The sequence below is a fragment of the Cyprinodon tularosa genome, unplaced genomic scaffold (genome assembly GCF_016077235.1).
Source record: "Cyprinodon tularosa strain WSP-4 unplaced genomic scaffold, ASM1607723v1 ctg830, whole genome shotgun sequence".
NCBI lineage: Eukaryota > Metazoa > Chordata > Actinopteri > Cyprinodontiformes > Cyprinodontidae > Cyprinodon > Cyprinodon tularosa.
The window spans coordinates 134,695-152,142 of record NW_024039597.1 but is presented as its reverse complement, the minus strand read 5'-3'; the positions used below and the strand labels follow the sequence as shown (position 1 = coordinate 152,142).

The 17,448-nt window shown below is 37.2% G+C and overlaps 1 protein-coding gene across 3 annotated transcripts in view; it reads right to left on the bottom strand.

Moving 5' to 3' along the window:
* pax7a (paired box 7a) overlaps positions 1–2,417 on the bottom strand; it is a 53,106-nt gene extending 50,689 nt beyond the window's left edge. For all 3 annotated transcript variants that reach the window (XM_038272457.1, XM_038272458.1, XM_038272459.1), the window contains exons 1-2: positions 1,817–2,417; positions 527–762 (exon numbers count right to left, since the gene is read on the bottom strand). In XM_038272457.1, the coding sequence (XP_038128385.1) occupies positions 527–762; positions 1,817–1,901 (321 nt within the window). In that variant the 5' untranslated portion in view covers positions 1,902–2,417. The remainder of the gene's footprint in view (positions 1–526; positions 763–1,816) is intronic.
* Between the last annotated feature and the right edge of the window lie 15,031 nt (positions 2,418–17,448).

Genomic DNA, 17,448 nt, shown 5'->3' with positions numbered 1-17,448 from the left:
TTAGCCTATTTGTCAGATTATCTTTGATCAATTATAACATTTTTTTTTTAAGTTTTAGGAATCAATTTATGTACAAATAAATAATAAAAAACAGATAAAAATGAAACCTAACTTGAAACAAACGTGGAGCCTTTTGGATAACCTATCAAAATAAAATACCATAGAAATGAAAATAAAATGCAATTTTTGACGAGGTTTAAAACACAGTAATATATAATTATAGAAGTCTTTTCGTTTTCAAAATAGTTGTATATTAAAAGGAAAAAGCTACATTAACTGTGAATATTTTTTGTTTACATTCATAACATATTTGAAGACACGTTAAAAATTTTAACATCATAATCTTATTTAAATTTGACCATCAATATCAGTCAATAGATATGATGTAATGGTTGTAATGCAAATAAAATTTCAAGGTACATTGAAGTAGACCGTATTATTATTATTATTATTGGGCTTTATAAACCCATGAATAAATTTAATCATAACTTTTGACGTTGACCCATGGCTGCGGATCACCACTCACCCTGGGCTTGCTGCCCCCTATGGCCCCTGGACGTATCGAGCCGGTCTCCTGGTATCGGCACAGGATCTTGGAGACGCAGCCATGAGAAACTCGCAGTTGTCGCGAGATCACGCAGGGCCGGATGCCATGGTGGGCCATCTCCACTATCTTGTGTCGGATGTGATTTGGCAGGGGCCTCCCGTTGATGAAGACTCCACCAAGTTGGTTCACCCTGCCCTGGCCCAGAGGGGTGGACACTGCATCGCAACAAGCAAAAACAAAAACTTCAATTTATTTTTAACAAACTTTCATATAAAACAAGACTATAACAATTAACATAACCCTCTTATAACTGTGATTGTAATTTCATTGGATAATTGCCACATGTGTTGCTTACTTTGTTTCGTGCGCAGTTTACGCACATTATCATATTAACCATTTTTCAGGGAGCTTCGTGCCAAATTCATCCTAGGATGCATCCAAGGATCCACTCCAGGATGCAATTTCACATCTGAGAGACACTAGAGAGGATGGCACTTCCCACCTTGATTATTCCTAGTCATGCTGTACAAATATTGATGTGATCCTTTGAGCCATCTCTTTGCCGTGTCTATTATTGCCATTTCCAGCTGCGGGACCACTCCAACAAATCCCACAGCTCGAGTCACTTGCGAGCTACGTGGTTTTTGTACATTTCAGTCCAGGGCACTTGAGCACGAAGCGGGTGCAGAATGGGGAGGAAATAGTTTCCCGAAAATACATGCAAATGCAATGATCTTTCTTGCTGTTGTTATTTACCCCCGTACGGATGTGCGTCCAGGGACATGCAAAAATAGTATTAAAAATAAATGCAAATTAAGCATTTAAATCTGAGGGCCAAATTAATTCACATTAATATAATTAAATATTTAAGTAGGCCTTATGTGTATCGAGTAGTTTTAAAGTGTTATATTAAAATAATATTATCAAGCAATAACAAAAGTAAACAGAAAAGATCCTGTCTGAAAGGCATATAAATATAGCTTAAATACTCATTATTTTTTAATAAATCGTGCACCGTTGTGAATGAGCAGTTTTTAAAACACCAGTTAGTATTTCTGCGGCTATAAATCTCCCCTCACCATGACTTGAGGTTAACTTTAATCAGCTCTGACTGCGGCGCGTTTTGTTCACCCATCTTTTTTATTTCCCAGCATGTCGCCGATGACAAACTGTGCGTACCATAGAAGCTGACAGAGCGGATTGTTTTATTTTGTATCTAACCAGCACAAGGTCAAACACTAGGCACCCATGGGCTGTCCTTCTCCTCACCTTCCAAGGGGAAGCCGGTTCTTGGGTAGTTCTGGCCTGGCGCAGGGCGCACCATCCGAGGCACTGTTCCCGGTAAAGTAGCCATCCTCTAGCTACTGGGGCAATAAAAATTAAAAAATAAAACCCAAATCACTTTGCAGTGGAACCTGCTTCACTAAAAGTCCAAACCAGGAAACAACCAAGAATAAGAAAAATAAAAAATAAAATAAAAAGGAAAAACGGAATGTTTTTTTGAAAGATCAGAGAATAGACACTGTTAAATCCCAAATCCTAGGGGGAGAAAATCTGGACAGACACTTCTTCCACCCAGGGGAAAATACATATATGTATAAAAAAATAAATGCTCTCCTTTTTCTTGATAAATATACCAAAACGAAACGAATAAACGCAGCAACAACTGAAATAAAACGCTCTAGAGAGATTAAGTTTGTAGAAAAATAAAAAATAAAAAAAGGAGGAGCAAGCGGCTGAATGATAGTGCGCTGTGGGAAACGCGGTGTTATTCCTTTCCCCCTGGTGTAGTTTGGGTTGGATATAATGTCTGCCGGCTGCCTGGAAGTAGTTTAAGTGGCCAACTTTCGTGCATGTCGTAGGAGGAGACAGCGGAGCGCTCCCATAGGCTCGCTGCCCTTTCTTTTATGGATGAAAGGGAGTGGGTTTAGCCAAGAGCCCGGCAACCAATCAGATCATTACATTTTTACTTTTTTCTTGTATTCACTGCTGCCTCTCTTAACGGGCCACATAGGATATATACTATAAGAAGCAAAGGTTTGGTCAAATTTAACAAAGCAGTAAACATCTGAACTTTTTCTTGATAATGAAATTTAGTTCACATCATGGGACGTTTACTATATCATATAATGTCTAACTTTATTTATTTATTTGTTTATTTATTCATTCGTTTATTTATTCATGTATTTATTTAACTTTTAAAACTATTTGGTAAAAAAAAAGAGCCAGCTTTGTTATTACGGTATAATTGTAGTCATAAACTAAAAGAAGTGTGATTGAAACAATGTTTAAATTGACAGTTAAGTTAGAGTTCGTCCAGGAGCCGCCCTGCCAGGCGGAGGTTAGAAGAACTGCGGCCCTTTGCTTGTTAACCTTTCAATTAGTCTAACTGCGCGCTGCATGCGCATCCCAGTCAGCTCCTCTTGCTTTTGTTGTAATTGGCTACAACATTTGAATCGACCCGATATTGATGACAGCAGGTCAAGTACAGAGGGCACCCTTTACTGGTAAATGTTTTAAAAAATTGTATATAATAATGCGTCACAATTAGAGCTAAACAGAAGGAGCGCATGTGGCTGAAGAGAGGAGAGGAGGTGTGCGTGTGTGCTGGCTCTGTGGGCCCACCGTGCATATAAAATCGTGTGACAATTGCCGTGGAAAACACTCCTGGTGGAAGGCAATTTCACAAATAATTTTAGCAACAATTAGGGAGTGTGGAGGGGTGAAATGGCGATTTCACGTGCAGATGCGCCGGTGGGAACGAGCCACCCCGCCGAACGGATCTCTGACCCTGGCTCTGCAGCTTTTTGGTCTGCTTCGCATGGGACGAGGAGCCACAAAGAAACCGCCTCAGACTCCTGGGGAAGGCGCAAAGAGCGCCGGATTAAGTCCGGCATCAATCATGCGGTAACCCAAATATCCAGGAAAGAATAAAATGCAAAAAAACAACAAAAACAAAATTATCCCACCTCTTCTGAGCTACAACAGGTATTTCTTTGAAATGAGACTCCGCATTCCCTGAAAAAAAAAACCATTGGTTCAGCCCCATAAGGTCTTGCCTCTGTTATCCTAATCATTACAAGCTTGATATTCATTTGCCATGCATCTGTTTATAATTACACCAAATATAAAAGCATTAGCAGAGTGCAGACGATTTTCACATTGCGGAGAATTAAACACCCAGGCAGTAGAGTTTTCTTTTATATATTAACACGCATTTGTGGCATTTTCTTCCATGCAGTGTCAACACAAAATAAATATATGTTCTGTCAAAGGCTGTTTGAAAGGTGGTTTTACAAAAGCGTTGCAATTGCTCAGCAGCTCTCCTAAAATGTTTGCATGTTAAAACAAAACCAACAAATGCCGCTGTGGTTGAAATGCAGGATTGTCTTGCAGGATTTTATAACATTTCACATATGATATGTTAAAACAGGCGGAAATCACTAACACTATGATAAGGTCAGACATATGCGGCAAACTTTACTCTGGCGTTATTATTGTATTTATCCTAATCAATTACAATTAATCAATTTAATTACATATTTCTAAACCATTGGACCTGTTTTTCTTAAGACCTTAAAGGAAACCTAAAGGCTAAAAGGGTCTGTGGCCACTAAATGAGTTTATTTTCTCTTTTATTGTCAATTGGCTGAATGCAAAAGATATGCAGCTAAACTGAAATTGTTGATCCACATAGACCCATAGTGCAACAAGAAAGCAATACATAAAAAAAGCAACAACAAAAAAAAAAAACTAAAAAACAATAAATAGGGAATACATGAGCAAGGGACAAAATGCACTGATGTTGGTGAATGTAAATAAATCAATTAATGATTACTTCTAAAAAATAACTGTTTATTTTGCCTGGTTTTAAACCGAAGATTCACCCTTGTTGCACTATAATTTGTTTTTTCTGGTTCACTCAGCGTCTGGCTCATATAACCAAGTCAGTCACTAAAGCTTCCTCTCAGCTACAGCAGACAGAAAAAAAACAAAGCTTTCTCTCCAACATGATAATGTCTCCAATCTTATCTTGATCACGACCGCTCTTCAAACACTTCCCTGCTTAGCCTCTCATTATTTGTGTTATGGCAATTACCCAAAGTTTCTTTTTTGCTCGTAGGTGAACACCCCTCCTCCTCCTCTCATTCTTATTTCACTATGGATTTTTCTTTATGCATAGTTTTCGTTATTTACTTTGAGAAGCAGAAAGGGAAAACACCTTTGATGGGAGGCATTGCCAATTTGTGCTTTTATCTTTTTCTAAGAAGAACCAAAGAACCTTAGTTTTATAAGGAGATACATGTTGAACATTTTCAAACACTTTATTTTACACAGAATATAATCCTCCAAAAACCACTTTCTGGTTTATAAAAATTTAGTAATGTAAAAAATTTTTTTAAAGAACATAATAAAAAAAAAAAGATTTAAAAGACAATCTGGACATCAACCTAATGGCATTTATTCTTCTGATCTTTACTTGACATAAATAAAGGGTCTCTGCTTAATATAAGCAGTGACTCTTAAGTTGAGGATTTCATTTTTGAGTTTGTGCATTAGGCTATTCGCTGAAAACACCAAATCAGAACTCTGCAAAGTTGGGATATAAAACGGCTGCCTTTCTCAACAGCGCTGGTTGCTCTTCAAAATGATTCATGCAAACATATGTAAAACAGATGTAACCATGATCAACTGCAGCCCAAAGTTTTTAAGAGCAACTATGAAGAGTGGCCTTGATTTTGCCACCATCCCTGCCATCTACTTGAAACCAAGACCACAACTGTGAAAGATTGTTCACACTGTTATAGCAGTGATAAAGTCTGTATTTCCACCAAAGACTTGTTAACTTGCTGAGACATTTTCACATCTGTTCAGAATTATCCGTATGTGTAATCACCTCCTTATGGAGAATTATTTTTCTTTTATCCCGGCACACAGCAAGATTATAAAATGGTCTCTTAGGAGGAGACTAGTGTAAAGCCTTACTATGTGTTGTGTAAATGTAATTAAAGAAAGCTGATTTGAGATATTCATCACATTATGCATGGCACAGAGAAGAGCTGTGATAAGGCATGTAGACTCTATCAAGGTGATCTTTGGTTAATAAGGAGACCAGGGATTCCAAAAAAAGTCATTTGGAACACGTTAGCTAACATGTGAACCTTGACTGACATTTCATTGCTCTCTCTCTCCCAGCTATAGAAAATCCAAAGTATTTCATGGAAACTCGAGAGTAAAGTTAACAAGGAGAATAAGAAACAGATAAAGGTGATCAGTTTGGAAAATCTAAAAGTAATACATTTGATAGAAACTCAAAGTTAGTAACGATGTCTAGAAAATCACGAAGAAGAACCCTCATTGAAATTAAAAAGATTTAAGCAATGGAAAATAGAACAGCAGGCTTTTTCTTTCGCCAAAAACAACAAAACAATTTTAAGCCTTTAGGAATATAGAAAACTCCTGAAAAAATAGACAAGGTAATAAAAAAGTTTAGCCCAGCTTTGGTACTGATCAGGCATTAAATATCTGTTATTTGTAGTTAAAAGTCCCATTGAATTGCTTAAGACTGCACCTCCTCTACCTTCTAGTAGGTTTCTTATGGCTGATAAAATGCAGCTTATCGTTGATAATAGCTGCTTCGGCCATGTCTAAACCCTTAAACCTCACTTTCTATAAACCTAGTTTATACTTTCCTATACTTTATTTACAGTGTTTTATAGCTTTACGAGTGAATTCTTTCTTTTGAGGGGTTGTCCAATAAGACTGACATGCCAATCAACCAATTTTTACAATAGATTAAGATGTTCAGATTACACATAAATAGATTAATTAATTCTGGAGGTAAAAAGGAATTACTTTAGGGTTAGGATTAGGGTTCAATGGGTGATAACAACCGACTGAGCCTACTGGTAGGTAGGAGGCACAATCTGATACGAATCTATGGGACTAATAAACAATAATAACCAAATGATACCACCTGAAGCACCTGAGAAAAACCTACGGTGGCTACTTCTCTTCAATAAACGTACCCTGCATTGTCCTAGGATAAATTGTGAAACAGGCATGAAATGAAAAAAAAACCAAAACATTGTATTTGTGCTGATGGAACCAAAATGGTTTATATATTTTTTGACTTTTCAGGTAATGTATAAGGTTTCCTTTGTGCCTACTCCATGTTTGTGTTGAGAACATTGATTTGGAACCAAGAAAAATGGACAAAGGGGATTCCTGACATGTGGTAAAATGGTTAGCTTTAGGATTTGCCAAGCTTCTATTTTTTTTTCTCACCAAAGGGAATGCAAAACGTGAGGAAAGATACAGATGGGTTATAACAACAAATAATGGCTTTAAAAAAAGAACCGATTGGGACTTTTTGGAATACTTACAAAATGTTGGCAAAGCAATTGAAAATATGGGATAGCATGATGGTGGCAGCCCTTTGACGGACTTATGACCTTTCTAGGCTTAGGGTTAGGATAGGGAGATAGGTGTTAGCCCCTCTGAGTTACTCTAATTATGCATACACATATTTAAAGGCATTTTTTGATTGATCTTGTTGTTTGTACCTCTGCTTCTTTTTCTATGTCTGCTTCTGTCTCCTTGAACCCCAGTCGGCCTCGGCAGATGGCTGCTCACACTGAGCATGGTTCCACTGGAAGTTTCTTCCAGTTAAAAAGTAGTTTTCCTCTCGACTGTCGCTACAAGCATGCTTGGTGTGAGGGATTGCCTTCAAGTCAATGAGTCAATGCAATCAACTGGTTTTCCTCAGATAGAAAACTTAAAGCTGTAAAGTGCCTTAACATGTGTTATGAATCCGTGCTATATAGATTAACTCAATTGAATTATTGGGAACACTTCTTTTCAATTACTGGTGGTAAGAAGTTGCTAGGCTAGCACTAGATTTAATGCTACTATGGCTTCCTGTACTGTCTCCTCAAATATTTTCAAAACTTGGCCTCAGTCTTCTCCTCTTTCCTGCTCTCTGTGTCAGATGTTCCATTATTCCCATCCATCAGTCATAAAGGCAGATGTAATTTTTAGTATCAAGAATGACCACTGAGAGTAGGTACATGGACATGTAGTGGCCCTCCAAAAGGGAGGGTTCCCAGGGTTCCTGGAAGTCAGGTATGTAGAATGAGTAATCATAGATCCCTACCCACTGGTCTCCACCAACCAGACTGAATTTGTAACTGATTTTTCAGTTGATGGTAGTTCCACAGTAAGAAAGGTGGCACTGGAGACCAGGGACCATATTCAGATATTTGATGGGGGCCTGAATGCATGACATTAACACCTATCTGAAACTGCTGGGTAAAGATAAGGTAAATAAAGTAAGATTGCTAATCATGCTGGCTTAATGACACCCAGTTACGTCGATTGGAGGTCCATAAAATTATTGTTGCTTAACTGTGCAATGTTGTACAATTTTACCTGCAGATTATGGATATATCATTAGTTATAACTGGAAAGTATAATTGTGCCATTCAAAGGTATAAGACCAAGTCATAATCTTTTATTATATGATTATAACTGACAATTTGCTCACTTACCACATATTATTAATGGTTTACCTTTGAGGATGGATATTTTGGACCGGCTGTTAAAATCCAAGATGTCTTCACCATCAGTAAATGTCAATACTTGGTTTATAATTTAAGCAGATTTATTTATCATTAATCCCAAGGAAAATATTTGTCTCTGTCTATTCAAGCTGTTACTCAAAGGAAGTAGGGTCTTCTCTTTTTCGACAATTAACCACTGCTATATAAGTAATCAGACTACCACCATTAAAACAGAAGGGGTTATTTATTGAACCTAATAATCCCTACAACCTATGCAAACACAACAAGCTACTGAAATAAACAAAGAACACATGGAAGAATCAGTAAACATAAAAGAGTTTCTTTAGGTAAGGTATTTGATTGTGTTCAGTTCATTAACTTAGCTGTTGTGAAGCGCTGAGTGGATGTCCAGATTAGCAGCAGAGATGATATACAGCTCTTTTGAATAGGGATGTAGTGCTTTTCGCCAAATGGACTACTGTTTTGGATATTGCACCACGTGTAATGTGATGTACAGCTTGAAGTTCAGGTCTCTCCATTGCATCCAGAGCTAAGTCCAAGGGAAGAAGGAGAAAAAGGGTTTCCTCTGTGGATTTAGAGAAGCTGCAGGGCATGGTTCAGGATGTGATGTCAGGGGGACCGGTTGCATCGAAACACATGCATAATCTTACACCCTCAGTGAAATTGTGGTTCTGATCTGTAACAGCAAGTTTGTCGCTTCCCTGATGTGACCAGGGTTGATCTACCAGCATGACCTCATTCAATTGCTCGCCATCTTGGTGGTTTCCTGAAAACGATTTTGTCAATGTTGATAATTAAAAACTTAGTTGTGATACCACTGTGGATGCTGCAATTCTTCTTTCTAGGAATCTGGCTGCATTTATTAGACTTTCAAAACTCTGACAACAGGAGTCCTAGTTTAAAACACCTCTCTGCAGCTCCTCCCCTGTCACTCTCACATTACCCCATTCAGACCACAATTTCACCCTCAGTGAAACTGTGGTTCTGATCCGTAACAGCAAGTTTGTCGCTTCCCTGATGTGACCAGGGTTGACCTATCCGCATGACCTCATTCAACTGCTCGCCATCTAGATGGTTTCCTGAAAACTATTTTGGCTATGTTGATAATTACAAACTTAGTTGTGATACCACTGTGGATGCTACAGCTCTTCTTTCAAGGAATCTGGCTTCATTTATTAGACTTTCAAAACTCTGACAACAGGAGTCCTAGTTTAAAACACCTCTCTGCTTCTCCTCCCCTGTCACTCTCACATTACCCCATTCAGACAGCATCTTGCCCATAGCCAAAATCCAATAAATTGGATCATAGTGATCTCATTGAAATGAATATGACTGCAAAGTTAATTCAAGCACAAAAAGAAAACAATTAACTGTGTTTTACTGGATATAAGATCTCTCTTCTCAAAGAGTTTGTTACTGACTTCATTACTGACTTGATTTGTGTTCTTTGAAAATGTAACATTCATACTGATATTGAAGTTGATTGCCTAAATGCAACCTTTAATGCCATCCTATAATAAATTAGCTTTGTTTAAAATGTTTATAGACCCACACATTCTCATCTCCATTCTTTGGACCTTATCCTGACATAAGCCATTGATTGTGAAATAACAGTATTTAATCACAACCCTGTCCTAAATGGCCATTTGTAACCTTCAAATGTGATTTGACTGAGTTGGTTGCACTTGGTTCCTGTCATGGTTTCAAGGTGTTTGGCCCACATGCAGACACAGTCAGAGAACATGAGCAGTTAAAGATGTTTATTTAGGCAATACAAAGTCAAGAACATTACCTGAGCTGCAGGTGGCGTGGCTCAGAATGTCAGAGTTTGGAGCATGCCAGTAATGGATAACCTATCCGGGGAGGGTGAGTTGAAGAAGGGATTCTGCGACTCACTGCTTTCGGATGAGAGGAAATGGCTGAGCAACAGGTGGGCTAGCGAATAGAACATAGGCGGGAGGCCGAGCAGCACCACAGCGGAGACAGGTTCGAGGAGCAGCTGAAGAAACCAGAGTAAATCCAGGAACGGGGGTCTCTTCTCCAGCTCGGTATCACCGAAGGGGGCTAGAGGGGAACACCAGAGCAGAATCTGAGTGGCAGCAATTCAGGAACCAGTCTTCAGCGCACGGTGACAAGACGGGTGAGAAATCCAATTGACCTCTGTATGACTGAAAACATTGCAGAGAGCAGCCATGTCATTTATTCCCTTCTAAAATTTATGACTTTGTTGATGGGACTACTTCCTCTCCGAGCGTTGCTTTAGACAATGTAGCCCCTCTGAAAAAGAAGGAATTTATTAATCAGCAGCTGGCTCCCTGCTTTAATATTGAATTGGTTCTTAGTCCTAGCTTAATGCTGCTGCTGTATAAAATAACCCTTCATAAAACAACAGCAGTGTATTTTTCCACAACAATATGAGAATAAGAATAAGCCTACAGTCCTCAAACTCACATACAGCCACGCTCTGTTAACGCATCCCCCAGCTCTTAGTTGCAGAGGTATATAGTAACTAAGTACATTTAGTACGTCAAGGTAGCCTACACTTGCATTTTTTTAAAATCTGTACTTTACTGAACATTTTTTTAAAAATAAGGCTTTCATTTTAATTTCGTAACATTAGAGACATAAAAAGCTGCACTTTTACTTTGCAATCTGAGACATTGGGCCTCATGCAAAGTGTTCACAAACACATGTTTACTTAAACGTTTCGTATGAGCGATTTAGGACAAAATGTATCATTCACCATTTATCACTATTTCTAATTGTTTCTCAGGCATCTCAGGTTTTATTCACTGATGACAGAACGATCACTACACCTGCATCTGGCAAGTCAGTTTCCAGTTGACACTGGTTCCATTTTTGTTATTTTGTTATAAAAGGAACAGTAAGTGAGCTCTATGTGAGACCAAAGTATAGTAGCAACAGAAAATGGATAGAAAGTTCAGAAAGAAGGTTCAGCAACGTCTTACTCCTTGAAACTCTTCTAATGGTGAGATATGCATTCATTTTACTTTATGATGTAGCCTTAGCTTTGTTATAACATAAAATGTGGAATTCTAAATTCTACAAATTAGAGTTTCTTCGTTAACATTTTTATTTTTATGAAATATATTAGAGAGATGGAGAGTACTATGAAGGGATGACAGACATGGTCTGGAGATTTACAGTACAGGTGTGCATGTGTATTAAAAGGAGATTTTGCAGAATGCTGTGTCGTCTTGGTTGATGGCGAACTCATATTAATATTTCTGTAGCAGTAGTGTGTATTCCACACTACTTGGCTTGGTCCTTTAATTATGTTTCTAAGCTCTCATTGAAAAGAGCATTGAACTCCAAGCTGGTAAAGATCTCTCCTTCGTCTTTATTGCCATTTCTCTGAATGAACACAGTCTGACAAGTGCTGGAAGTCATAGCCTCATATGGAAATATCGCAGCAGAAATGCAGATTTACAATTCTGATTAATGCTTGCTCCACGAGCGGAACTTTCTGAAGGACTGCTGTGGACATGTCCCCACCAATAATTTCAATACATAGACTTGGGCTTTCAGCAATAATTTCTAAATTAGATTTGGCTGCTTTTAATGGAAGATAATCACTGATGTAGCTGAAAGGGAAAACATCCATTAATCAATCCACATTTTTCTCGACAGATTGATGGATGAATGGAATTGAAATTGTTTCCATACTAGGGAGGCATGATGTATTGCTGTTGGCATTGGAATCAGCTGTTTTTTTAATATACATTAATGTCTAACTACCTATAAATATAGTGCATTTTGGTTCTTTCGTGTTTTCAACAATAGGAAAGGATTCAATAAATATATTTTTGGAATCATTTTAAGAAAATACAAGCCCTACTAATACAAAACCTGAAAGCGTTTGTGTTGAGTAACTGTATGTTCATGAACCCCCACCCTTAGAGTGTCCCCACCAACTTTCTTTACAAAGTTACACTCTTGGCTTGCTCACTTACGCACGGGTGTAAAGCATCATTTTTATAAGAATCATTTATGCAGTTGTCTGAAGTTGAGAATGTTTGCTGAATCTCATGTTGTGCACTTATAGGAGCAGAAATGTTGTTACATATTGTTACCCGCTAAACATTTGACTGGAGTTGATGACGAAAGGATATGTATATGAGGAATTAACTTGTGAACAACAAAATAACTGCACTTGGTAAATTAATCTTTACTATTCCAGCTTTTTAAACCAACGTCTGATTGTTATTTAGGTATTTTTCTTATCAGTGACTTTTACAAAACCTGATATTTTTTATTTATTTTATTTATTTATTTATTTACTTATTTATTTTTGAGTACTTTAAACATCCCTTCTCAGCAGTAATGAGTTTATGGCTTATGAAAAAAAAAAATAATGTTGATTATGTGACAAAAATATAATTTGCATCCTTCCAAATATGGTCAATTCATCCTTCAAAACTAAAGCAGCATATAGGACCTGAACTCTGTTTGGACTGTTTTTTGATCTGGTTCAGTGCTCTCTGTATTTTAAAATTTTTTAGCTTCATCTTAGCCATCAACTTGTGTTTTAGATCAAGTTCCAACTATAAATTCAAGGAATATTTCCTCTGATTTTCCCCTCTATTTTATATATGTTTAATCTATCCCTAATGCAGGAATATATTTATGGTAGCTGTAATTAAACCTTTACTTAAAACACCTTATCTTGATTGAAAAAAAAAAAAAAACGTGATTAATTATAGACCTACAGTGGTATATCTAACCTTGATCTCTTATGTAAAATTCTTGAGAAAATAGCTGCTAATCAAGTGCATAAGCAATAACAGCATAATTACCTTTTTAATTAGTTAGCCAGATTAAGAGAGCATAGAAACTGCACTGGTGAAAGTCACTAATAATATTTTCATGGACTCAGATAATGGAAGTTGTATCTGTAGTTGTCCTGTTAGATCTCACTAACACTTTGGAGTTGATCTGCAGGTTTCACTTGGTTTCCATAATTTCCAAAAGTAGAATTAGAGGTAGATCTTTTAGTTATCAGCCTCTTCTGTTTAGGAACTAACTACCAGTATTATTCTGTGAGGTAGACATCCTTCCTATTTTTAAGACTAGACTCAAAGTTAGAGTGGCTCAGGTATATCTCTAGTTATACTGCTGTTGGCTTAGGCTGTGAGACAGGAACCCTTTTAGCCTAACACTGATAAGGTTCCATCTGTTAAAAGGAAAACAACAGTTTTCATTGTTCTTAACATTTAAGCTACATACTTTTTTATGTATATATTTTTTTTTATTTTACCTGATGGATTGATACAAAGTGTCCTCTTCCAAAAGCTTCCAGCATCAATCAGATTGGTCAAACACCAAGTGTGTATGTTTGCAAAAATTATTACTAACTCATTACTCATTACTAACTATCTGGAATCAATGTTTAACACATACAGATGATTTGATCTGATCTGAACCCTTCCAGCATTAGTCTGTCTGAATGTCTCTTGTTATTGTCTTGCAGGAAAGAGAACCTCTGCCTCACTCTGAAGTATTTTAAGGTCTTTTTGCAGGATTGTTTCTTGTATAATTTATCCATCTATTTCTCAGCTCTCGCAAGCTTTCCTCTCCATGCTAAAGAAAAGGCTTCCTTCCTTCACAGCATGATACTGCTATCACCTGTGATCCTGTGATCAGTGTGATATACAGTATGTGCGTTCCTCTACACATAGTTTAACGTAGACCACAAAGTTTCTTTTTGGTCTCATCTAATCAGAGCACCTTCCTTCATATATTTGCTTTGTCTTTCCTACAATAAATGCTTCTTTCTATAAATTTTACTTAGTGTTCAAGTAGTAGATGTTATTTCAACAGATTATCCCCCCTTAGCATATTGAGTGCTTATTTTCCTCTTTACTGTTATATATTATAACTCTGCTTTGCTTCTTGGTCATCATAATGCTGCTTGTTTGTTAATGTTTTCTCACAATTCACTGAGGAATTCACAGAGCAGTAGGATTTATACATTTATTAATTTAAAAAGGACTTGTTTATTAATTTTTTGATTGAGTTTTTGATCAGTTGTTTACAATTAATTTTAATAAGGGGTATTGGAGAAAGAGGACCAAACAGAAAGGCATATTATGCATTTTTAACCATATCTTTATTTGTTAAAAAAGTGTAAAGTCGTGTATAGTTAAACACTAGTGTATGGAATACATTTATATTAAAACATGAAGTTTTGCAATTGTAATTGTGACAAAGCGAGTTCAAAAGAGATAAACAGTTTAAAACTCCACTGAAAGTCAAAATTGGATGGTTGATATAGCGTTAAACATTGGCAACACTTTTTCACAATGCATATGAGAGAAGAAGAAAAAAACAATAATTTGACATACAGGTATGCCTATGAATTTGGAGTTGTTCTGTAACTCTAATCAGATGCAGTTGCTGATCTCTTTAGCAAGAAAAGCTCCCCTGTAAGACTGGACATTGATGTGTGTGACAGAGCAAAATGAAAACTTTGCCAAATAGCAAAAAACAGCATTATATTTGGATAGGCTTTCAAGATGTGATAGCAAATGTTGCTCCTTTGTTGCAGCATCCGACAAAGTACGATTTGCGAGTGGCATCACAAAACAGAGCGAGGGGTGGAGGGGTCTCAGCTGGATGGGTGCAGGTGGGTACAGAGGCGGAGGCGCAGTGGCTGGAGTTTGATTTGTGTCAGAGTGGGTGACACCCTGTCGCTGCTTATTATAGTGTGAATTCTGTTCATCCTGAGTAGCACCTTCTCCTGACAGCAGACGGTACAAACTCGTGACCTAACACTGCAGCCTGAGGCCTGAGAGGAGAAGATAGAAGATTCAACCCTGGTTTTATGAAGAACATATGGAAAGAGACGATGGGCCATCCACGGTGCGTCTGCAAATGAGGGCAGCCTCACACTCTGACCAGCAAGGATTAAAAAGGTGAAAAAAAACACAAAGCACATGATGGTGAGTGTATCAGGAAGTGCAACAGTTTCTTCTTTATTTCACTGAAGCAAATGCAAGTAAGCACATTGTCTGGATGTTCCCTGAGGGTCTTATCACCCTGGAGCAGGGCTCACCTGCCCTTTTCCGTTTAACGCCGTCAGAGCTCTCCTTTCTGCTTCCCTGTCATGTGAAATCACACTTACCCTCAAAAAACACCACTTTATTTCTCACTTGTTTACATAGGGATGATGCTAGCTTTAATGCGAAGCCTGCTCATCTAAGATGCACGTAAACAAGGTACCATATCATAGCCAACCACTGATTTAATGTCTTTGATGATTTGCTTCAGACCGGCTCAAACACATTGAGATAATGCAACATCTTAAATGGGGCATAACTTGTCATGGCCGCCTACAATGTCCCTAAGATATGGCTGTTATGGGTTTAGTGTCAGTATCCACGGAGACGGGCATTTTTTTGCAGTTGCACACTTAAAAAAATTACAATCTCCATGTTGCTACGGGGTGTTGAACAAACAGGTTGCATGGACACCTAAAGATCACAGATGAGCAGATTTCCCTGAAGCGTGCATGAGGCTAAATCAGTCAACTGGCATTTTAGAAAAAAATCATCCTAGATGATTTTCGTCACTAGCCTCACAATCCCATCAAAGCTTTAACTAGAACACAACCAGAAGGGCTTTTCTAGTGATTACAATGTTTGCTGATCTAAATAAACTAACCATATTTTACAGAATCAAGCTTCCAGGTGAAATAAGATATAAATTTTAGCTATATAAAAAGAAACATAACCTTTTTCCCATGAATGTCTGTCATTTAATTGCAACAACCTCTCATTCAGGTCAGTTTGGTTTAGCTAAATGACAAAAGAGATTGGAAAATAATTGTGGTAAAGATTTTTTTAAATTCAGTAAAACTAATGTTGACATACAATTTTCTAATGCTGGATTTTTCAGTCAAACTATAAAACCTTGATTGGATATATGAAAATGTAGTTATATTGTTTCCTTCCACAAGCTTCTTATACTATTTTGCAGGAAGTTTTTATTTGTTCTACTAAACAGACATGTTGTAAACACAAATTTTAGAGGTGGTAAAACCACACATTCTTTTCCCGTGTACACATACCTGTGCAAAATAAAAGATTGGTAAAAGTAGAAGTACAGACTAAAGTTCTTTACATAAGTAAAGGTAAAATAATACAGGTTGAATTACATATTTTACTTAGATGGTACCAAGAAACTTTTTTAAATCTTTCTTAAAAATATACTTCTGTGCACAAAAAATAAATAAAATGTCCCCTTTTACTCAATTTGTTTAGTTAGAAAAAACAGACTGGCTATTTTCTAAATTAAAATTTCAGACAGGATAATATAGATCGAACTGAACAGAAGTCCTGCATGAGCACTTGTTTACTTTTAACAACAGCTCTGCTATTTACACTATTAAAGCTGCAATTAGCATTAAAACTGATCAAAAATTGAAACCTTATAAACATGTAAATTTAAAATCTTATAAAGTGGGAGTGTTTGGTGTCTTGCTTCTCATAATCGGATCCATCACTGGCAAAGTTTTCCAAGTCCCTGTCTTCATCAATGTTGCTATCAGAGTTTTTCGACAAATAAATTGGTTTAAGCTGGACAGATTTTTGTTAGGCCTTTGATTTTCCCTCTGTTTTGGCTGTTACATCATGTCACATTATCAATATGTAACCAAAAAACAAGAAAAGCTCTGAAGTATTAATACGTGTAGTTGACACCTCTGCCGGCTTTGTAGGCCTGGTTTACACAAACCTTTTCAACTATGTTGTGACAATAGGGCTTTCTGATTGCTACTCCAAAAAATTGAATTTGTTTTCCTTAAGCCACCATGTAACCAATGTGGTGCTTAAGGTTAATGTCCATATGAAGAGCCGATAATGTCCAACCTTTGATTTACAGATAATAAGTCATCCATTTCTCCTGTTGTCTATTATAGGAAGGATTCTTCCTGAAGCACAACTCACACAGCATGATGACGCAGCCATGTAATGTAATGGTGGTTTACTCGTCACTGTGCATAATGTAAAATAGCTTGTTATGTTGATTTGTGGCTGTTCTTCCTCTTAGAGTCGCCTTTCTGTCCACAATTTTCCCCTTTTGTTCTTGCGCCGTTGTATACATTTTGCAACAAAACGTGTTGTCTTGCTTCCAGAATCCCTTTTCCTTCCTGAATTCTGGAACTGCCTGGACAGGGTGTTTAAATTTGAGTCGTAATGTTTAAACAGATGAATCTTAAAAAAACTGTTTAATGGGATAAATCCAGCTTTTGGAGTTTCAGTTTCTGCTTCCTGATATCTTTGCTGGTTTATTTATATT